The 21629-nt window shown below is 41.8% G+C and overlaps 1 protein-coding gene across 4 annotated transcripts; it reads left to right on the top strand.

Annotated features, from left to right (window-relative positions):
* The first annotated feature begins 383 nt into the window (after positions 1-383).
* aadat (aminoadipate aminotransferase) lies at positions 384-20185 on the top strand. 4 transcript variants are annotated; one of them, XM_080791861.1, is made up of 14 exons: positions 384-588; positions 2585-2656; positions 3025-3193; positions 5220-5352; positions 7052-7126; positions 7607-7816; positions 8773-8838; positions 10426-10508; positions 12668-12764; positions 14391-14452; positions 15051-15115; positions 16262-16368; positions 19118-19219; positions 19498-20185. In XM_080791861.1, exons 2-14 carry the CDS (start codon positions 2590-2592, stop codon positions 19537-19539), a joined length of 1278 nt encoding a protein of 425 aa, XP_080647987.1. In that variant the 5' UTR covers positions 384-588; positions 2585-2589; the 3' UTR covers positions 19540-20185. The 4 variants fall into 4 exon arrangements, with proteins under 4 accessions (XP_080647987.1, XP_080647986.1, XP_080647988.1 ...); XM_080791860.1 differs by having other exon boundaries at positions 386-588; positions 2547-2656; XM_080791862.1 differs by lacking the exon at positions 384-588 and adding an exon at positions 1938-1989.
* Positions 20186-21629: the final 1444 nt, after the last annotated feature.

Consider the following 21629-nt stretch of genomic DNA (forward strand, 5'->3'; position numbering starts at 1 on the left):
GTTTTTGTTTTGTTTTTTCTTGTTTTCTTGTATTGTGTGCTTTTAATACTTTAATAATATGTGAAAACGTAAAAATTCAATATATATATATATATATATATATATATATAGGCCTATATAAAAAAGTAAAGGCTTGTAAATACCGGTAGATTAAATATAATCTTTGACAAAATAGTACCGATGATGCGGCTGTTTTGGCTTGGTAGATTACTTCACTGCCCTCCAGTGGCGACAAGCCGCAGTGGCGGCGCTGTGTGTGTAAAAACTGTAAACACGGAGCTCTGTTTGTTTTAACCTTAGGTTTTAACCGTTTTAACCTGCCGTAACGTTTTATTTACAGACAGACTGCTGTACAGTCCACATTATATTCATCATATAGTCCAGTTATACAGAACAGTAAACTACTTTTACATGCTGGTACTACTGTACTAGACTGGTGCAGTTTACTGTAAGCTAATGTAATAAACTGTACATTATGTCCATGCTCGGGAAATGTAGTTCACCAAGTGTCCAGTTGAAACGCTGGTAGGCGAGTTAAGAAATACATTGACCATCGTCCCTTTGGACACGGCACCCAACACACACAAGGTCAGTCACGGAAACACAACGTGCTCATGCTACTAATTCGATTTGTGAGCTTTAAGCTTTATAAGATATTAAACTTATGAGAATGAGAGTGTAATTGTTGTGTGGGATGCATTGAAAATGCCAGGTGGACTGGACCCCTGTTGTAAACGAGTGTAGTACTTGGATCGTCCACAAAGTAACAGTTGCTATTGACTTGAAATGCACTGTTGCATGGTTGTGGATCTATCTACCCCTAAAGAGTTCCATGGTAGCACTGGATAGAACAGCAATAATAATATCTTCGAAATGTATCACTTGGATATAATGTGCCCCTATGTATGTATGTATGTATGTATGTATGTATGTATGTATATGTATATATATATATATATATATATATATATATATATATATATATATATATATATATATATATATAACCTTTTCATGTCAAGGACCCCCAAATTGACACTCATTAGCCCACTGACCCCCATTTGAAAATATAATATGCCAAGGACCCCCACCCCCCCGCCATAAGAGAAAGCGTGTCACAGTTCTAGCAGTGATTTTCAACCATTTTCATTTCAAGGACCCCCCAGTTTGACCTCGAATTAAGCTATATACTGTCCCCCATTTCTATATCTGGGACCCCCAATGTATATTGTAAAATCAAAGTTAATTTAAATCTGAGAGTGTACAAATGGAACCAAATCAGACCCATAAAGGGTACATTTGATCCTCATCCATCATTTAGCTGGGGACCCCCTGGAACTCCCTCAAGGACCCCTGAGGGTCCCCTGATTTCAAAATTAAAATCGCCAAAGTAACTAGTAACTAAAGTTTTCAAATAATTGTTGTTAGGTATTTTCTGTGGTTTTGTGCGTGATGGTCATGAGTCCTTTGGTCTTTTAATCTTATGACCCGGTGTCTCCTATGGTCTTGCCAAATTATGGATTATGTATTGCCCTGTGACTGACATTTGATGTCACGCTGTCCCACTGACTGTAAAATAGTATGGTTCTGGCCTCGCCAGAGTTTAAAATAGTACACTGCTCTCCTAGCTAACGTTGGTAGATTTGCCATAACACCCAGCTTCTGTGTTTCTGCCCTTGAAGTTAGTATTCGCTCTAACAGACTGCAAACTGCACTCAATGACGTTATGCCCTGTCCCCCGGTTCCACTAACTGATATTGCATGTCCGGACTATCTCTGCCCCGTGAGATAGTTCCTGTATGCAATATTCGTAACGCTGTCCGCATTATCTGTCCATTTGTAAACAAATATGTTTTTTGACCTTGTTGTTCAACACATTTTCCGGTGTATTCATTACGGTATGCTATATTAACCATGTTCAATTTGGACATGGTCAGAGATCCTTGTGGAAACGCTGTCCGGATTACCTTATTCTCTCCCGGTACAATGGTAAATATATCTGATTGAACCTCCTTCTAGCTCTGCTTGTCTGGAATTGTCTTCCTTGTGTCTGTCAAATTCATTCTAAGGTATTTTGGTTAACTCTGTTATACTCTGACTTTTACTCATTATAGTTCAAAAGGTTTTCATAACCATTTCTGTAAAGTTACAAGCCTTCTGCTTCTATTCCAGTGAAGGGTATTTTATTGTAATTCGATTACTTCCAAAAGTATTTATACAGTTCCGGTGTTCCGAAGCTTCTAGCTCTCTGCTATCGAAGCCTTTCCTTATTTATCATAGTCTTTATTTTAATACAGTCCTTTAGAAATATTCCCATCAATTGTAGTGGAGTAAAAGTAAAAAATGTGGCTCTGAGATGTAGTGGAGTGGATGTAAAAGTACTGGAAATTGGAAATACTCAAGTAAAGTACAAATTTGTACTTAAAAGTACAAGTAAAGTAAAAGTCCTTAGTTACTTTCCACCACGTGCTGCCCCATACAGTACAGACTGCAGCATGCTTCACTGCCTCAGGCAAACACAACGTGGTCGAACTTGTTTAATACAGATGGTGTAATAACCACCACCACACTGACTTCATTTAAGGAACCATGAACTACGCCAGGTTTCTGACTGCTGTCAGCGCAGCACGGAAGCCCTCCGCCATCAGAATGCTGAGTAAGAATTATGTTGTTGTTTGCTTGTCTGTCTGTCTGTCTGTCTGTCTGTCTGTCTGTCTGTCTGTCTGTCCGTCCGTCCGTCTAAATTTGATAGCAACATGGTATGCTGGTATGATGTAATAACTTGCTTATGAAGTACTTTTTGGCACATGGTGAGCTTATGTTTGCCATTTAGATTTGAATTGTAGATAGAAAAATCACACCCGTCATCATACATCTAATCACAATTTCCGTCCTCACTTTTGTCTTCAATGTTTGAATGTTAGCGCCCCTCAAAGAGGAGGAGGGGGCCAAGTATTCATTTATTTCTCTATCTCTCTCTCTCTCTCTCTCTCTCTCTGTACTCCCATCCACCTCCATTTGAAGCTGAGCTGCAGCAGCGGTCGCCACCATCTCTGATCTCTCTGGCCGGAGGCGCCCCGAACCCCAACACCTTCCCGTTCCTGTCGGCCTCCATCCAGACCAAGACCGGGCAAACGGTCACCTTTGATGAAACCCTGATGAAGAGGGCCCTGCAGTACTCGGCATCCAACGGGTGAGTAGAGGGGCATTGTTATCAGCGTGCACACATAGACATCAAAGGGGGCTTCAGCCCCTGCCCTTTTACCCCGTCTGAAGAAAAAAAACTGTCCTCTCCAGACCACGAATGCAGCATTTACTATGGTGAAAGAAATGGAAATGCCCTCCTTTCTATGCCATGCTGGAAGGCCGCATTGAGGAGAATTGCTTTTTTTCTCCTGAACTTGGAACGCACCATTTTGTGTTGAACAAATATGTTTAGAAATCCATGTCGTTACACCGCATCTCCAGTAGATAAAGAGTGCTGGGTTGCGCCCCGAAAATAGCTGATCTACAAGCTCTCAACTTTGTTCTATAAACTCAGTTGTGAGCTTATAGATCTGCTATTTTCGCTATTTTTTAATATAGTTTTGAAGCCAGTAGTTCTCACACTTTCAAGAATTTTCAAGAATGTTAAAAAAATAGCCGATGTACAAGCTGGCATCGTGGCACAAAGTGACGTGCTGTGAGCTTGTACATCTACTATTTTTTTAATAGCCTACGCAAAATATGATAGGTGTCCGACCTCACAGGAGGGAGCCACAGTTCAGCAAGGAATGAAGTATAAAACATATGTGGGAAGAGAAAAAAAAAACAATTAGTGGAGGTAATTCTGTGGACTACTGGCAGCGTGCATACAAAATGCATCCGGCGACCTTGGAACAGTCACCACCAGACCTCAGTAAAACTATGGTTAAACCTAGCCTTTTTCCTAAACGTGACCTCAGTAAAACTATGCCTAAACCTAGCCTTTTTACTAAACGTAACCGCAGTAAAACTATGCCTAAACCTATAGCCTTTTTCTTAAACGTAAACGCAGTAAAAGAAACTATGCCTAACTCTAACCTTATTCCTAACCTTAACCTCAGTAAAACAAATGTAAGAATACAAGAACTGGGGGCGAGCGGTCTGTGAAAAAATGGTGTGTTTTGTTCCAGTTACCACACACACACAGACCCTCTCATAGACAGCTAGCCTCTTGGAAAGCTACAACATAAAAAAGTGTCCACCAAGTCACTTCATGCTTTTCCAATCCAATCCAATCCAATCCACTTTATTTATTTATTGACACTTTGAGACAAGACCAAAAACTAAAAGAAAAGGTCGCATTCGCCATCTTTTCCATTCACCTGGTCCATTACCGGCATTCACAAATGGAATGGCAAAAAAAAAGAAAAAAACTATTTCCATGGACATGCAAAAGCTATGATGCGTTTTCTTTGTGCCCCATTGCACCCCAGCCATTCTAACGGGGACAGCGGAACGTGCTGTTTATCGGTTTACGCATGCTTATCACAAGTTATCAAACCTTTATGGGCATCTTTGTAAACAGTGCGGCCCGAGGTGACAGTTATTCTCCTGGTTTTGTTTGACTAAACACTGACACGGAGATAAAGAGGTTTTAAAGTGAGAAATGTTTTTCTAGTGAATCAATAGATTATCCCCCGACAGCAATCATATAATAGCGCTTGTAGTGCCCTAAGTCCTATACTTCTGGCACTACTGGACTGGCTATACTGACGGCTAGGAGGTTGTTCAGACGTGTGCTCTCTGATAACTGCAGTCCAAAAGTTTTGTCGACTTGATAAATCATAATTAACCCATTCTGGGGCAGGAACCCCTTTTATAATTTAGCTATTGAAAAATAGATCTACAAGCTCATAGCGCGCCACCGAGTGGTGCGCTACGAGCTTGTAGGTCTGCTATTTTTGAAAAATCGTAAAAATGTGGCGCAAATCTTTGAATAATATATTCTTTCAAAGTGAATGTTTTTGACTCAGGTCTAAATGGGTTAAAGTTCCTATTTTGGACGTCTGGCTCATGGACTAAAAACAGGTTCTGAACTGAACTGGTTCCCAGCCGGTGGAAAAGGGGTCTCAGTGTCATCATCTGTAGTGTGACTGTCCCCTCGGCCTACAGCTACAGTACCAGGCTCCAAAAGGAACTCTTAGAGCTTTTATTATTCATCACGTAATTCTAGTTTACATCCTTCCCTACTATAGCATACCAGAACTGCTGACGTGGATGAAGAGCCTGCAGACTAGCCTTCACACGCCTCCCACCGTGGACTACAGTCCAGAGAGAGGACAGATGGACATGTGCGTCACTACCGGGAGTCAGGAGGGGCTCTGTAAGGTACGACCACTGGTCACATCCTCACTACCGGGAGTCAGGAGGGGCTCTGTAAGGTACGACCACTGGTCACTACCGGGAGTCAGGAGGGGCTCTGTAAGGTACGACCACTGGTCACATCCTCACTACCGGGAGTCAGGAGGGGCTCTGTAAGGTACGACCACTGGTCACTACCGGGAGTCAGGAGGGGCTCTGTAAGGTACGACCACTGGTCACTACCGGGAGTCAGGAGGGGCTCTGTAAGGTACGACCACTGGTCACATCCTCGGCACGAGACTGTGGCTTTCTGTCTATATAGGTCTGCGACGTTTGAGTTATAGCGATTGTTCAATTCCTTTTGCAATGAATCGAATAATCGATATATTTTGTTATATCAACAAATCTTTTAACCACTCGTGCCCTGTTTTATCGTCACGTTATTTATTATTATAATTGTATTGTTTTTCAATTGAATAGATAAGTTTGTCGAAACCGGTCCGCGTTTGGTGTCTTTATGTGATAGCGGCGATAGCCCTGTCTAGATAATAAAGGCTTTTTAATCTGTCCTTGTTCAAGAGTGTCCTCACTATAGATTAGTTTAACTGTTGCAAAGTCTATCTCTCATGGCTTTTAATGTCTGCAGTTCAACCTCAGCCAGGAGGGGGTGCAAAGTCCCAGAGGAAAGCTGCCAAGGCAACAGATCTTGGTTCTAGGTTCAGTTCTGCTTTCTAAAAAACTAAAGTAAAAATAGACTATATTGGTTATGTGTGTGCAGGGTGGAAGGGATGGGATGCTATCAGTGTGTTATCACAGGTTCCGAAGACTTTTAACTGCAGAATATTTATTATTTCGGTTTATATTTTGTACATTGTATATTTTGCCCTGCTACTAAAAGATTAGCACTTTGGTGATTTGTTGTATTTAATTCATACAGTAATCGGGTGTTTGAGGTGTATCATGGTTGTTTTATTTGCTGTTCCAAAATTTTACATTTATGATTTAGTATTGAAGTGTAATTTTATTTCTGCCTCTTGGCCAGTTCCCACTTCTAGTGTCACAGTCTCAATGTGTTTATACTGGTTAAATAAAGGTTGAAAAAAGGGTATTTCATTACAGCCTAAACTAAAGGTCTTAGAAACTGTTGTGAAAGGGCTCCCTTTTTGCACTGATACCTCTTGTCAGTGGTATCATTTACAGTACTGTGTCAGTGGTCAGTTGTTTCATGCCAATTTCCCTACAAATGGTATCAAAAAACCACTAGTGTAGCACTAGCCTCGACGACCTTACAGGCGTATACAAAAGCTCAACTTATGTAACTTAGATAGCATTTTATGTAGAGATAGCACTCTATTGTGTATACGCATAGTTACATTATATTGATAGTCCACTGTTAGGTTCATAGCTTACGTATGATTCATGATGACTATTTTTTATGTATATGATGTATTACCATGTTTTTGTTCTTGCTTATTGTAAATCGCTCTGGATTAAGAGCGTCTGCTAAATGCCTAAATTATAAATTGTAGTGTTGCTGGGGCTCCATTCACACTATTTCACAACTGACAGAGCGGGGCATGGCCTAACATAACATTTACAGTTGTGAATTATTCTTCTGCTTTATTCAATTATTGTTGTGAATTATAATAGTATCACAAGGGGGTTTTAATCAAAGAGTGTTGGTGTAAATAATGTCTATGCTTGTCTGTGTTGTCATTGTTGGCAGGTGTTTGAGATGCTGGTGAACCCAGGAGACAATGTCCTGCTAGACGCCCCCACATACTCAGGAACACTTGCAGCGGTAATAGAAATCATAACTTGTCATCCTCGTTTAAGTGCATAAAGACACGCAAGCACGCACGCACGCACCCACGCACGCACCCACGCACGCACGCACTCATTATGCGGCCTTCATCAGGCTATCTTTTCTTTATAAAGATAGCCTGATGATGGCCGAAACGTTGCTGTTTCCCTATTAAAGTTGGTTCACTGCATTTGAAGACAGTGTGCGGGTGTTTGTTCTTTTTCATTGTCGGGCACTTTACCCTCTCCTATGCACCTGTCGCCTGTAGGTGTGCAAAAGCCTTGCTTTTTATTGTCCTTGACATGAAAAAGTTGGAGAACCAAGTCTGACATAGAAACATATGTTTTCCAGAAAACTGTCAGCATCTAGAAGACATTTGTAGAATGTGGTCTCTCAGGTCTCAATATGTCTCTCTCTCTCTCTCTCTCTCTCTCTTTCTCTCTCTCTCTCTGTCTCTCTCTGTCTCTCTCCCCATAGCTTCAGCCACTGGGGTGCAACATAATTAACGTCCCCAGCGACGAGCACGGCATGGTCCCTTCCGGCCTGAAGGAAGTGCTGTCTCGGTGGGACCCGTCTGAAGTTCACACTCCGGGAAGCTCCGCTCCCAGGGTCCTCTACACCATCCCCAACGGTGGGAACCCCACCGGCGCCTCCATGACAACGCAGAGGAAGAGGGAGGTGTACGAGGTAGGAGGTGTCCTCAGACGTCTCTAGATCACTGGTTTTCAACCACTGTTGTTTTTGGCAGCACATTTTTATTTTAGTTTTAGTTATTGTCTCTTGACTAGTTTTCATTTAGTTTTAGTCACATTTTAGTCACCTGGAGTGTCTTAGTGTTAGTCTAGTTTTTGTCGACTAAATCTACAGTTGATTACAGTTGTTCCTTCCACGCGTTACGTCCAACCAGGAAAACTCCCCTTCTGTCAGGTGAAAAGAAGCGGCTTGGACTCCTCATGCATAGAAGGAAGCATGAGGTCAGTCCGTTGCTCTCCCCAGGTTGGCAGAGGAAGTGTAGCGCCCAGGATTACATTAGATAATTGACACTGGGTAAGAAAATGTGTTTCAAAATTGTGGGACAAAAACCAAGCCATTTGCCCTAATCCTGCCCCATAACAAATTATGAAAATATGATTATCATTGAATATAGTCATGTAATTTGTGTGTGCAAAGACAGCGATTATGTGACTTGGCAGGGAATTTAAATCTGTGTATGTCAGTTTTCAAACAAACAAACAAATGTTTGCCCACTCGCACGCACGCATACACGCACGCACGCACGCAGGCACGCACGCACGCACGCACAATTCAGACAGAGAGACAGACGCGCACTCTTGCAAACGCAAACATGATTTCATCAGGTTTGCATCAAGGACACACACCTCTCTCCCCTCCCTCCCGCTTTCTCTTGTCCTCCCCACTCTCTATCCTCCTCTCTCTCTCTCTCTCTCTGTCTCTGTCTCTCTCTCTCTCTCTCTCTCTCTCTCTCTCTCTCTCTCTCTCCCTCCTTCCTTTCTCCATCTTTCACTCCCACCTCCCTCTTTGATCTCTCTCTCTCACTGTGTGTGTGGTAGTGCTCATTAGACCGCTGTGTGTGTTGTGGTCACATGGTGTTCGTTAACCTCCACCCTGTCTTCCTCCACCAGCTGGCCAGACAGTATGACATGCTCATCGTTGAGGACGACCCGTACTATTTCCTACAGTTTGAAAAGGTACAGTATGGCACACTGGGGTGCGACGGTTAATTGAACTAATCCGAGGACTAATAATGTCAAGGTCCATTATTTATTCAGCATTTGAGCCACGAACCACAAGTGACATTTAGCCACTCAGACCCAAAACTAAAGAATATTTAGTTGTTGTTGTTGGATAAGATTTAGATGTGGTACCATAGTAGAGATAACAGGTTGATGAAAAAAGATATATAAAAATCTACATTCTCTAATAGTGTAGACATCTTGTAAATGAAGTAATGCAGATGTTTAACAATAATCTTAACTCGTGAGAGCGTACAATGGAACCAAATCAAGAGTTAAAGATCTATAAGGGTCCATTAGCAACTTTTATTCATTATTAATTGTATTTATTAACAGTTTACGGAATTACAGTACATTTCAAATTAAGCACAACTCAATACAAAAACTGTTAACTGTGAGTGGACGATACCATAAAGCATTACACTTGTTTACAAGAGGGTCCACCGTTTTCAATTCATCATAACATTTAGAGACGTACAAATATACACTTGTATATAGCCAAAAACAGGAAATCTCCATCATTTAGCTGGGAACCACCTGGAACCCCCTCAAAAGACAAAAAAAAGTAATATGCTGTCATGACTTAATTTCATTCATTTTTGGATGCTACAGTATCAAAAGACGACAACGTACAGCTATAAGAGCAAAGATGAGAAATCTGTACTAGTCTCTGCTCTTTCAAGAGACAATTACTGCAATTTGTATTAACAAGCTTGGGCAACACGCCCTAGTCATGTTATTATTTGATATTTTATTATTAGAATATTTTTTATTATTATTATTATTTACAATCCTTAGGTTTAGCAATATTATTCATATCTTAATTTCTGTTATTTAAGCTCAACTGTGTAGCTTCTATATGGGAAGGCCACTCGATAAGGTTTTTTTTTGGCACTTCCAGCACATCATGCATGTAACGAATCTTGTTTCCTATTTGAAATATTTGCTTTCTGTATTTTTTTTATTTTACCATATTGTTGTTATTATTTTACATGTGCAAATAAACTAAACTAAACTAAAACTAAACATAGTTTAGTACACTGAACACATGATCGCTGAGTTAAAGTGTTATCCATTTCATTATTCATTAAAACCTATTTTGGGGAAATTGTTCAAATTTAGTTTTTTTTCTCCAACATTAAAGAAACAAGACGCTGTGTTTGCGAATGGACGCATTGTGAGTGTATAGATCGTCTATTTCTGCTATTTGTCATACAGTGATTTATATGGAGTTGATGCATTTAGCGTGACTGCATTTAGTATGTTAATCTTGGTTCATCTCAGTGTTGTCTGTTCTGTTGCTCTCTATAACGTGTTCCTTCCGCGCGCTACGTCCAACCGGGGAAACTCCCCCCTGTCAGGTGAAAAGAAGCAGCCTGGACGTCTCATGCATTGACTGAGGCATGAGGTTAGTCCGTTGCTCTCCCCATGTTGGCAGGAGGGAGTGTAGAGCCCAGGATTACATTAGATAATTGACACTGGGTGAAAAAATGGGTTGCAAAATGGTGGGATAAAACAGAAGTGTGTTCTGTTAATTGACAGCCCTGGGCCCCTACGTTCCTGTCCATGGATGTCGATGGAAGGATCATCAGAACAGACTCATTCTCAAAGATCCTGTCCTCAGGGTGAGTAAAGGGTTAAATCTCTCACTCTACATTTCTGTGAAGGATTCGTGTTTATGCCTAGATTAGTTTGTTTGTGTCTACTTTGAGGGTTCGTATGGGACGTGTGGGGTGGCGGTTGGAGGCTATGGGGCCATACTCGCTAACCCTAGCAACCCTGTCTGCTGCGCTCTGGGAGAACAGAGCAGCCGATTTCTTTGTTTTGATTAGGTATTCTATTACGCTCGTTTGAAGCATGGATAGAAGGCTGTTTCAAGTTTCAACCAATCAGATTGCTTCCTCGAAACGACCTGTTGTATAACGTTTGTTCTTCTGTGGGCGTGCACGTTACATGCAATAGACATTCACCTGACACGTGATTGTGAGTTAAATGTAGCTGTCGTTTGTCTTTAAGTGCATGTCATGATCTGCCGCAGATGAACAAGCAAGGGTTCCCTGAACAAGTCAGGGCCCGCCTGACCAGCTTTTACAGTTCACACAACTATTTAATTAGTTTGTGCTTCTCCCTGCACTGCAGTGCAATCCCTGGGCTCTCTCTCTGTGTGTGTGTGTGTGTGTGTGTGTGTGTGTGTGTGTGTGTGTGTGTGTGTGTGTGTGTGTGTGTGTGTGTGTGTGTGTGTGTGTGTGTGTGTGTGTGTGTGTGTGTGTGTGTGTGTGTGTGTGTGTGTGTGTGTGTGTGTGTGTGTGTGTGCGCGTGTGCGTGCGCATGGAAAAACAGGACTCGGCTCTAAGCAAAACAGGAAATAGGGAAACAAACAAGTTCGTTAATAATGCTGGCATAGTAACGAACTCTGTTTTTAGACTCTCACCCAAATAGTGGGCTTTGACATTGTCAGGAAAATAAATCTGTTAGTTATTTTGTATTTAGTTACTTATTAATAGTTTTACATTATTATTATTATTATTATTATTATTATTATTGCCTTGATACAGTATATGTTTGCTTTTGTATGTACCGGTATTTGGCCGTCATTTGTAAAGTGATTAATTAGAAGGCATACAACATTGCTAATGCTAAAATAAATGGCCAAGGACAAGATTAGCTAATAATCCGGTTACGCCAAAGTTCTACCCAAATGCGTTGCGTTCGGCATCAAAAAGTTAACCAGGGTGAATGCAACGCAACGTCGGCAGTGTAGCACTAAACAGGGAACATTCCCTGTGTTGACGCTGACACGATGGCTGCAATGGACCTTTGGCCTTACATGTACTGTAAGCCTTTCCGAGCCTAGGGCAGGACTCGGGAGTCTATCTCCTGTTTCTGTAGCGTGAGTCGTGAGGCAGCTTGATGTACAAGTACACCTCCTGGACATAAATGGTAAATGGTGCATTTATATAGCACCTTTATCCAAGGCGCTTTTACAGAGATTGTGCATTACATTCACCCATTCACACACCGATGGCAGCAGAAACCATGCAAGGCACCAACCATGCACATCGGGGTTCAGAGTCTTGCTCAAGGACACTAATTCTGGGGGAGCCAGGGTTCAAAATGGGTTCCCATCAGGCCACTCTACCCCTGAGCCACTGCCGCCCCATGACATGACATGACATGATGTACAAGTACACCCCCATGACGCTAGTAGTACAGTATGTCACAGGGAGTTACCCCCAATCCAACCCTTGATGTTGGCACTGGGTCCCATTTCTTCACAGTCTTTGGTATGACCCGGCCGGGGATCGAACCCCGACCTCCCAGTCTCAGGGCGGACACTCTAACCCACAAGGCCACTGTACTGTAGCTGTGTTAAAACAAGTATACCTCTAGGAAGTAAAAGAAAAAATGAGATAAGAAACAAACATTCTAGCAGAGTAATGGACTACTACTGGTGTGTACTATTAGTCCATATCTCTAGTAACCCATATTATGTTAGTAATCTACTCTGTATACAGTCTGTTCAGACTCTGTACCATTAGTCCGTGTGTAGAGAATTTATATAATACTTGGATGTGTGTTTGTTTTACGTTGCGTATTTCCATTGCATGGTTTTGCACTTGCGAGAGCATGCTGAACATGCTTGCGTAACCCAGAAGCTGTGCATGTGTGTAGTGTATGCATGTGCACGCCTTTGTTTTGTTCAGATGCAAACGAGCGGTGTGTTTGCACCCGCATGTGTGGTTGAATGCACAACAACATGGTGTATCTTATCTTGTGATTTCAGGTTGAGGATAGGCTTTGTGACCGGTCCCAAGCCTCTGGTGGACAGGGTGGTGCTTCATATCCAGGCCTCTACCATGCACACTAGCACCTTCACACAGGTGACTCCACCCTCTGTTTCCTTATTCATTCATGCTGCTTCCACTGAATTAGATCAACAGCGACATACCCAGCATTTTAGGGCTCATGTTGAATCTCCCTGAAGCTGTCATTTGAAAAAAAGGTACAATAGTCAAATCTAGATGGATGGAAACAGAAAATGCATTACTAGTCAGTTTGTAACTAGGTTCTTTCATTAAAACAAGTTAATAATGCATATTATAAGTATATAATAATGCAATAATAATGCGTTACATTAGCAAGCACATCGTCCTAATGTTTGTTTATTTCTGGAGTGAGCTCTGACCGTTTCCTTTTAGTGTGGACTGTAACAACAGGAAAAGTGGCTCATAGAACCTTGAACTTGTTTGGTCACTGGATGTAAATTGAGTTGCATTATTTGCACAGAGAAAACAAACACTTCTAGGAGGAATCAGACAGGAGAGAGAGAGAGCCAGTAACTCAGATAGAATTGTATGTAGACACATAGCACTCTATAGTGTGTACGTATAGTTTCATTATATAGATATTCCACTGTTAGGTTCTTAGCTTCCGTATGATCATCATTGATGATGACTATTTTTATGTATTTGATGTATTACCATGTTTTTGTTCTTGCTTACTGTAAATCGCTCTGGATTAAGAGCGTCTGCCAAATGCCTAAATTATAAATTGTAAAGAGTATAGGCCATTGAAAAAAAAATCCCCACTATACTCATGTCCAGGCATTTCTGCCTGGACACATCTTCTTCAGCTATTACTTGTGTTTTCCTTGGGTGTTCCATTTCAAGGCTTGTCAGATGATGCTAATAGCAAGTTGTTGCCAATCGTTGTCACTATTAGTAATTAAAATGTTTAAATAATATTAATAATGTCCCTTCAGGGGCACAACATCTTCACAGTCTGTTCAACAGAAAAGCACAGAACCATATAACAACATAACACAACAAATGATGTCACCAGAATATACACAAAACATCATCATCAATGAGGCAGTTTGTTGGCTGAAGTTCTGTATCTTTGGCCAGATGGCATAAGTTCAAAGTGCTAAATGTGTGATGGCCTTATTATTGTTCATGTCAGTGTTGCAATCTGGGATCCTTGCAGCAAAAAATAATAAGGAAAAAGAGAGATTAGACGTTGTGTGTATTACTATGTTCATAGAATGGGTATCATTTTTGTCTATGACTGACTGATTGTAAATCATATACAATGTCAGTCAGTCAGTCTTTGACAAAAGGTGTAGTAGTCATTTAAAAATGAGATCATGAAAGGTGAAGGGAGTTTGTAACATTCCATCACAGACAAGAATTGATCTTTTCTGTAGTTATGAGTGTTCCACAATGATGAGTGTTCATGACTTCCAGACAGCAGATCTACAAGCTTACAACACGCCACAGCAGGACAAGCATGATAAGCTTACAACAACGTGCCACAGTGCGTCACGTTGTACCTTGTCAGATGTGCTCACTCACTAACTTTATTTAGTTAGTGATGGCCGCTATATGCACACACATGCCACACATGCCACACACAGGTGTTACCGCTGATACTAAATGAAGGCTCTGTTACCATTCTGGTCTCTCTCAATGTCTCTGTCTCTCTCTCTCTCTCTATCGCTCTTTCAGCTCATGGTATCCCAGCTGCTGCATAGCTGGGGACAGGAGGGCTTTCTGAGCCACATAGATGGGTACGTGGCTTTTTTTCCTCTTCTCCTCCACACTATTACGACACTACAACCCCCGAAGGCTCTGCCCAGATAATGCACCATTCACAGCTCAGCTGACGCTGCTATGCCCGTCACAGCTCAGCTAAAGCGCTGCTAGACCAATAGGAGCTCAGCTCATGTTGGAGATCTCATGCATGTTGCACATGCATCCAGTTCACTCTCATCCAGGTGCTGCTGGACAAACAATGATTGAATTGAACTATAAAAAGACAATCCACACCTGTTGTCATCGTTTCGATCTTACTCTATCTCAATCAGGAATCTTTTTTTTGTTTTGTTTTTATTCTTTGAGTCGAGTAAGATCAAAGCGATGCCGTTATTAGACTACAAGGCTCTTATTAGTCCTATTCTGATCTCCAAGACTGCCAACCTACATTACTGTATCATGTAATGCTAAAAAACAGCTATCAAGATTTATCAATGGTTTGTATTGTTTTGACGTTTCTCTCCCTCTGCATGCTGAAGTACAGTACGTGGCCACAGCTGTCAGCTGATTCAGTGTATGTTTTGGACCAGTGTCCGTCAGCAGTGTGTGAAACACTTTGCATTCCTCTTGCAGTGTAATCGAGTTTTACAGGAAACAACGGGATGCCATGATCTCTTCCGCAGACAAGTGGCTCACAGGTCTGTATGTATGTATGGTGCACTCATAATACAACTGAATCATACTACACGTGTATATATATACTGTATGGTGCACTCATAATACAACTGAATCATACTACACGTGTATATATATACTGTATGGTGCACTCATAATACAACTGAATCATACTACACGTGTATATATATACTGTATGGTGCACTCATAATATCATAATCATAAACTGAATCATACTACACGTGTATATATATACTGTATGCTGCACTCATAATATCATAATCATAAACTGAATCATACTACACTATACTGTGTCCTCCATGTCGGGCAGAAACCTGGGCTGTCAAATTAACTGAGTTAATTGAGTTTCATTTGTGAAATGAATTAGATTACATTTTTTAACGCAATTTAATCCATGCTTGGCCGGCCCCATACATCCCATAATCGACTCTGCTCTGCTGTCGGTCAAACCACCTAACTCCAATGATGGAGATAGCTGGGGGGGGGGGGTTTCTATCATTGATTAGAATGACTTCGTCTTTCTAATCAATGATCTCCACATTAGTGGTCAAAAGCCTCCTAACTAAAGTCACCGTATCAACTTAGATCTTTTTTAAATGTTTTCTGGAAAGTTAATATTTTGGACATGCTGATTTCTGTCCGACGGCAGATGAATAATATATACTGTATATACAGTATGCTGCTGTACTCAATAAACTGAATGTGTTTTGGGCAGAAGTACTGTTGTGTTGTCACAACAGTGGGTCTTAGTACTGTTCTTTGTACTGAAGTACTGTTGTGTTGTCACAACAGTGGGTCTTAGTACTGTTCTTTGTACTGAAGTACTGTTGTGTTGTCACAACAGTGGGTCTTAGTACTGTTCTTTGTACTGAAGTACTGTTGTGTTGTCACAACAGTGGGTCTTAGTACTGTTCTTTGTACTGAAGTACTGTTGTGTTGTCACAACAGTGGGTCTTAGTACTGTTCTTAGTACTGAAGTACTGTTGTGTTGTCAGACTGCTGTGTATTGCTAAGACCTTCTGGAGAAGCTGTCATTAATCTGTCATTAAGTGCCTGTCAAAAGGTCACCGCAGGGCAGTTCTGTTGACGAAGCACTGCACCCGGACTCTAGTTTTCTTTCTTTTGTGTGCGTGCGTGCGTGCGTGTAGGTCTGGCTGAGTGGCATGTCCCATCGGCAGGCATGTTCCTTTGGATGAAACTGAAGGGCATCCCAGATACACAGCAGCTCATTATGGAGAAGGCACTGGAGAAGGAGGTCTGTAAAAAGGGCAACACATACATGCGCACGCACACACACACACACACACACACACACACACACACACACACACACACACACACACACAGACACACACACACACACACACACACACACACACACACACACACACGTACACATACAAAGATGTATATCTACCAAGGGAATTAAATAATGTATGTAGATTAGAAGTTCACAGAGGTTAAGTGCTGGCGTAAGGGCATCTATAAATAACACAGTTCTATTTTACTTTGCCTTGTCATTCTCCATTCATCACGCTTGGCGATTAAAAATGAGTCCACAGTGTGTCAATGTTCTGTCTGTCTGTCTGTCTGTCTGACTGACTCTCTTCGTCCTTCTCTTTCTGCAGCTGGGTTTCTATCAGCCTGTTTTAAAAACAACCCGAGTAGTAACACAGAAAATTTGAAAGGTTTTAAAGATGGAGTGCCATGGTTTTTTCCACCCTAAAACATGATCATCAGGTATTATTATTATTATTATTATTATATAAGGAGGAAGCTTATTATTTTCTTTAAGTGTACAGTATTTGTTCAAATGGTGGGTGGTGATCCACCTTAACTGAAGCCGCACCCACAGCTGTTGTGTTAATGATAAAGGGGGAGGGGTTAGGGGAGGGGATGATAGTATGATGTCACAATATCACTGTTTTTTCATTGGCACGTTTGACTGTCAAGGTTTTAGCCTCCAGGAAGAAACCCTAAATACAAAAGGAAGACATCATTGCACATAACAACCACACCAAGGAGTCTAATGAAGTACTGTCACCTCATAAACACGTGAAAAACTGGAGATAGTTCTTTTACAAAAATCATGGCACTGCCTGCCTTTAATGTTATATAATCATTATCACAATCTTTTTTGTGTTTTGCCTATATCATTTGGGAGACGGGGACCACTTGCTATTACCCTCATGGCCCACCGTTGGGCACTGGCCCACAGGTTGAGCACCACTGTGTTAGCAGGTGTGGGGTGACCCAGGGTGAGGCTCCCTAGCCGCCTGTGGCTGAATGGGGTGTGGGGTGACCCAGGGCGAGGCTCCCTAGCACCCTGTGGCTGAATGGGGTGTGGGGTGACCCAGGGCGAGGCTCCCTAGCACCCTGTGGCTGAATGGGGTGTGGGGTGACCCAGGGCGAGGCTCCCTAGCACCCTGTGGCTGAATGGGGTGTGGGGTGACCCAGGGCGAGGCTCCCTAGCAGCCTGTGGCTGAATGGGGTGTGGGGTGACCTAGGGCGAGGCTCCCTAGCCGCCTGTGGCTGAATGGGGTGTGGGGTGACCCAGGGCAAGGCTCCCTAGCAGCCTGTGGCTGAATGGAGTGTGGGGTGACCCAGGAAAGCAGCCATTGTGCACACAAGCACATAGATTTAGTAGCCCAGTGTTTTCCCACCCACGCAGACAGGACACACACACACACACACACACACACACACACACACACACACACACACAGTCACACACACACACACACACACACACACACACACACACACACACACACACACATACACATACACATACACATACACATACGGTACATACACATACATATACACACACACACACACACACACACACACACACACACGCACACACACTAAATCGTGCTTGCTGATTGGCCTGATGCCATGTGAAACGAACAATAGGCTTTTTACGGGGTGGCTCTCTGTAGGAGACGAGCCATCTAGGAGAAGGTATGCGTGCGTGCCTGCATCCAATGAGTTTTATTTTGTTTGAAATGTTTAACTTAAATATTGTACAATTGAAGTGAATAGCAATTCTTGTTTAATTCATTTTCATTAATAAGTGATTACATTTTGGCATATTCATTGATTCATTGAATACTTTATTAGACAGAAATGTAAACGGCACAAAAACGTACAGTGAGAGATTTGAACTAAAAGGATAAACACAAAAAAAGTCCCTGGGACTTAATTGTTTCCACTGTGGTCCTACGGTATGTATAGGGCTGGAAGGAAGCTCACAAGAGCCCTTCTGTTCTGTCTGCATAAATTTCAGTCTTACACAAGTTGAGGCTGTAATAATTACCCTAAATGGCTTCACTGAGTTGCTGGACTTTGGGCAGTAGTTCCTGGGAGGTTGACGTCTGTTTCTAATGCACCCCACTCTGGGCCTCTGTGTGTGTGTGTGTGTGTGTGTGTGTGTGTGTGTGTGTGTGTGTGTGTGTGTGTGTGTGTGTGTGTGTGTGTGTGTGTGTGTGTGTGTGTGTGTGTGTGTGTGTGTGTGTGTGTGTGTGTGTGTGTGTGTGTGTGTGTGTGTGTGTGTGTGTGTGTGTGTGTGTGTGTGTGTGTGTGTGTGTGTGTGTGTGTGTGTGTGTGTGTGTGTGTGTGTGTGTGTGTGTGTGTGTGTATGCAGGGATGTGCACACACATAGACATTTTACCCGTCTGTAAAACAACTGCCCTTTCCAGACCACGAATGCAGCATTTACTATGGTGAAAGAAATGCAAATGCCCTCCTCTCCTTTCCATGCCATGGCGGAAGCACCATTCAGGAGAATTGCTTTTTTCCGAAGTCTCCTGAACTTATTAACACAGTATTTTGCGTTGAACAAATTTGTTTAGAAATCCATGTCGTACGCCCTGAAAATAGCTGATCTACAAGCTCTCAACGCGTCGCAGTGCGACGCGTTGTGAGCTTGTAGATCGTAGATTTCGCTATTTTGGGTCCAAAAGTGCCCTCTTTACGGGATGTGTGTATGTGTCTAAAAGGTGCTGCTAGTTCCTGGAGGTGTATTCACGATCAACAGTTCTGATCCCTGTCCCTATGTCAGAGCGGCCTTCTCTTTGTCCACGCCACAACAGATCGATGAGGTAAACAACACACACACACACACACACACACACACACACACACACACACACACACACACACACACACAAGCAGCAACAACACAGACTCGTGTACTGTACTGTACTATACATTCACACTCAATAAAAATGCAGACAGACAAAAACACAAATGCAAACACACTAAGCTATACAGCAACTTTGCTGTATAGCTTAGTGTGTTTGCATTTGTGTTTTTGTCGGCTGAGTGACTTCCACGTCCATGACTGTTTCTCTTGTTTCTCACAATGTCTTTTCAACAGGCTTTCAAAAGGCTCTCCTCGCTCATCAAAGAGGCTTTGTGAGGAGCCAGAGACAAGATTGTTTTTTTTTTCAACAACATATATTTTACTGTGATACTTGGACTAAAATTATATTTTACTCCAAAATACGTACAAATGAATTTGTATGTTGAATTTTAGAAATGTTCCCAGTTTTATCAGAACTGTTAAAGGTAACCTTTAAACATTATAATTTTGCTTGCATTAGACGTAGGCTACCTTCACTTTTGTCCTGTCGAGAACCATGTATAAGAATAGAGGTAACTATAGTTACATCTATTCTTATACATGGTAAAGGGGTGATTTATCCGGCATTTGCGAATGCAATGAGGACTTACTATGAGACCTAGCAGATCATGTCTGTCTGTGTGTCTGTGTGTCTGTGTGTGTGTGTGTGTGTCCCCTTTGTGCCCATATATGGAGCTGAGTGATTTGTGAATCACTCAGCTCCATATATGGGAACAAAAGGGGCCAGGTCCACATATACAGTAACAGCGGGACGGACACACAGACAGAAAACAGACAGACAGACATGCACACACACGAGCTGCGTTCGCTTCACGCGTTTGCGCGTCTTACTTGTCCTATATTAACATAGCAACCATTACTATGGAGTGTTTGTTCATATCAGGTGTCTCCCCATCTCTCCAGCTTGTCGGTAAACAGAACATATATAGGATAAACAGCTGGAAATTGGAAGTGATTAAACAAATAAAGAGACAGAATTTTAAACTGGAACACAAGCTGATAAATGCTCTGTCTGGCGTTCTCACTGATTAGAGATATATGACATTTGTAGCCCACCTGGAAATGTATTTTCCAGCTTTTGGTGTGTGTAACCCAAACCTTGTCCCAACACAAACATTAAATGCCATTGACAATGAATGGACAATTTTGAAACACAAACATTGCGTAGAAGACAAAGGTGACGACGCAAATTCTGATAAGATCGCCCCTCACTTCACACTAGTGTGATTTTCGTTTACTGAAGAGACAGGGAGAAGCCTGTCATTGAACAAACCATGCTGCAGTGATTGCTATAGGAATATGGAACTTTACCTTTTTTTACTTTTTCACTTCCACAACAGCACATTTAAGCCTTCTAGAAAACTAAAAAAATGTTTACAAGTGAAATGTCTGCAAACATCCAGTTACTGGTACTGAATGTAATACTGTAATTGTTACGGATGCAAAAGAAAGAGAAAAAACATTGTAGTGTATACTGTAAGTACATGATGTTTTAGACATATGATAACTTGTGAAACAGGACGTTCTGCATAATGTGATTGTGCACTTCTAACGTTTGGTGCTTGTATATTTTGATGCCAATACTTTTGTACTTTCACTCATGTACATTTTAAATACCAGACTTTTACTTGTAACTGAGTATTTTTACATTGCGGTATTGATACTTTTACTTAAATAAAATGTCAGTACTTTTTCCACCACTGAGCGACAATGAACATGCTACTGTATGTTTCCCCAAACATACAGTACACTTCAGTTTGTATGTGTATGTATGAAAAGAATAAAGGTTTTGCATCTAAAAGGGGAAGAGGGACATTTATTTTGTCACTGATTATAAATTATTCTTTTTAGGCTTGAGTACTCACTAGTAGTGAAGATAATGTTCACTGTAGACAATACACAGACATAAAAGACTGATTTCCAATAGGGCTGCAACAGTACAGTAACACTAACGGTACATCACAAGTACAGTACAGCACCACTCACTTCAGACGGGTCAGATTTTTAATACAATGAAACTGATGACTGTACTCTTTTGATCACCATAGCCTCAGAGGACAGATGCAGCCAGGGGATCGAGTCCCTTCAAATTCAGGGCCCTGCCCTAGACCAGTGGATGTCACAATGTGCCGCGATGCTATTTTGAAACATTTTAACAGCATGAATCTTGGTCTAAATGTTGTATGGGCCCTATGGGGGCTATAATACTGGTCCCTGGCACAAACTATTTTCAGATGGGGGTTCACACGGTCAAATACATGAATTACATATTGGGGGTCGTTGATGTGGAAACTATAAGGCTTGAGAAGAACCACGTGCCACTTGAGAACCTAGACAACATAACAATATTGGGACCAAATAACTTT

This window comes from Protomyctophum bolini (assembly GCF_963924005.1).
Source record: "Protomyctophum bolini genome assembly, chromosome: 20".
NCBI lineage: Eukaryota > Metazoa > Chordata > Actinopteri > Myctophiformes > Myctophidae > Protomyctophum > Protomyctophum bolini.